Raw genomic sequence first — 894 nt, forward strand, 5'->3', positions numbered from 1 at the left:
GATCCGGATCACCACCAAAATGTAATCAATTCTAAGTTACCCCATTTCTGACCTATCCTGAAAATTCATTTAAATAATTAATTAATTAGATCCGGATCACCACGAAAATGTAATGAATTCTAAGTTACCCCATTTCTGAGCTATCCTAAAATTTTTATTAATTAATTAATTAATTAATTGGATCCGGATCACCACCAAAATGTCATCAATTCTAAGTCAGGCGATTTCTGACCTATCCTGAAAATTGTATGACAATCCGTCCATAACTTTTTCAGTTAGGCTGTACACAAACCCACAAACCAACAAACACTCGCTGAACAAACACACGCCGGTGAAAACATCACCTCCTGCCAACCTCTTGGCGGAGGTAACAAAGGGAGCTTAATACGGAGACGAGGTTTTCAATGCTAGGGTAAGGATTTTAACCCTGAGATCGGCGCTGGATCGTGGATTAGGAAGCTGTGGATGAAGGCTTCAGTGAGTGCGCGGGTTTCCATCCAGCGGTTGCGTGTTGGATGGGTCATCGAGCGCAGGTTCTCAACGTACTGCAACGTTCTCTTTAGACACCTGAAAACAAACAAACAGTCGTCACACAGTGATGTACACAAGCACGCTGCTGCTCCTCACTAATGCCAGGGTCTCACACACTGTAGTACATTCCTGCACTTAGGAATATCGCATTATTTAGGGTATCAAGCATTTAAGGATATTCCGTACTTTAGGGTATCCTGCATTTAGGGATAATCCGTACTTTAGGGTATCCTACATTTAGGGATAATCCGTACTTTAGGGTATCCTGCATTTAGGGATATTCCGTACTTTAGGGTATCCTGCATTTAGGGATATTCCGTACTTTAGGGTATCCTACATTTAGGGATATTCCGTACTTTAGGG

General features: G+C 41.8%; 1 protein-coding gene across 4 annotated transcripts in view; it reads right to left on the reverse strand.

The window, feature by feature from the left end:
- Positions 1-302: 302 nt before the first annotated feature.
- LOC106812983 (endoplasmic reticulum membrane-associated RNA degradation protein-like) overlaps positions 303-894 on the reverse strand; it is a 42,162-nt gene continuing 41,570 nt past the window's right edge. For all 4 annotated transcript variants that reach the window (XM_014817020.1, XM_014817019.1, XM_014817022.1 and 1 more), the window contains one exon: positions 303-567. In XM_014817020.1, the coding sequence (XP_014672506.1) occupies positions 408-567 (160 nt within the window). In that variant the 3' untranslated portion in view covers positions 303-407. The remainder of the gene's footprint in view (positions 568-894) is intronic.

Source organism: Priapulus caudatus, unplaced genomic scaffold (genome assembly GCF_000485595.1).
Source record: "Priapulus caudatus unplaced genomic scaffold, Priapulus_caudatus-5.0.1 Scaffold709, whole genome shotgun sequence".
NCBI lineage: Eukaryota > Metazoa > Priapulida > Priapulimorpha > Priapulimorphida > Priapulidae > Priapulus > Priapulus caudatus.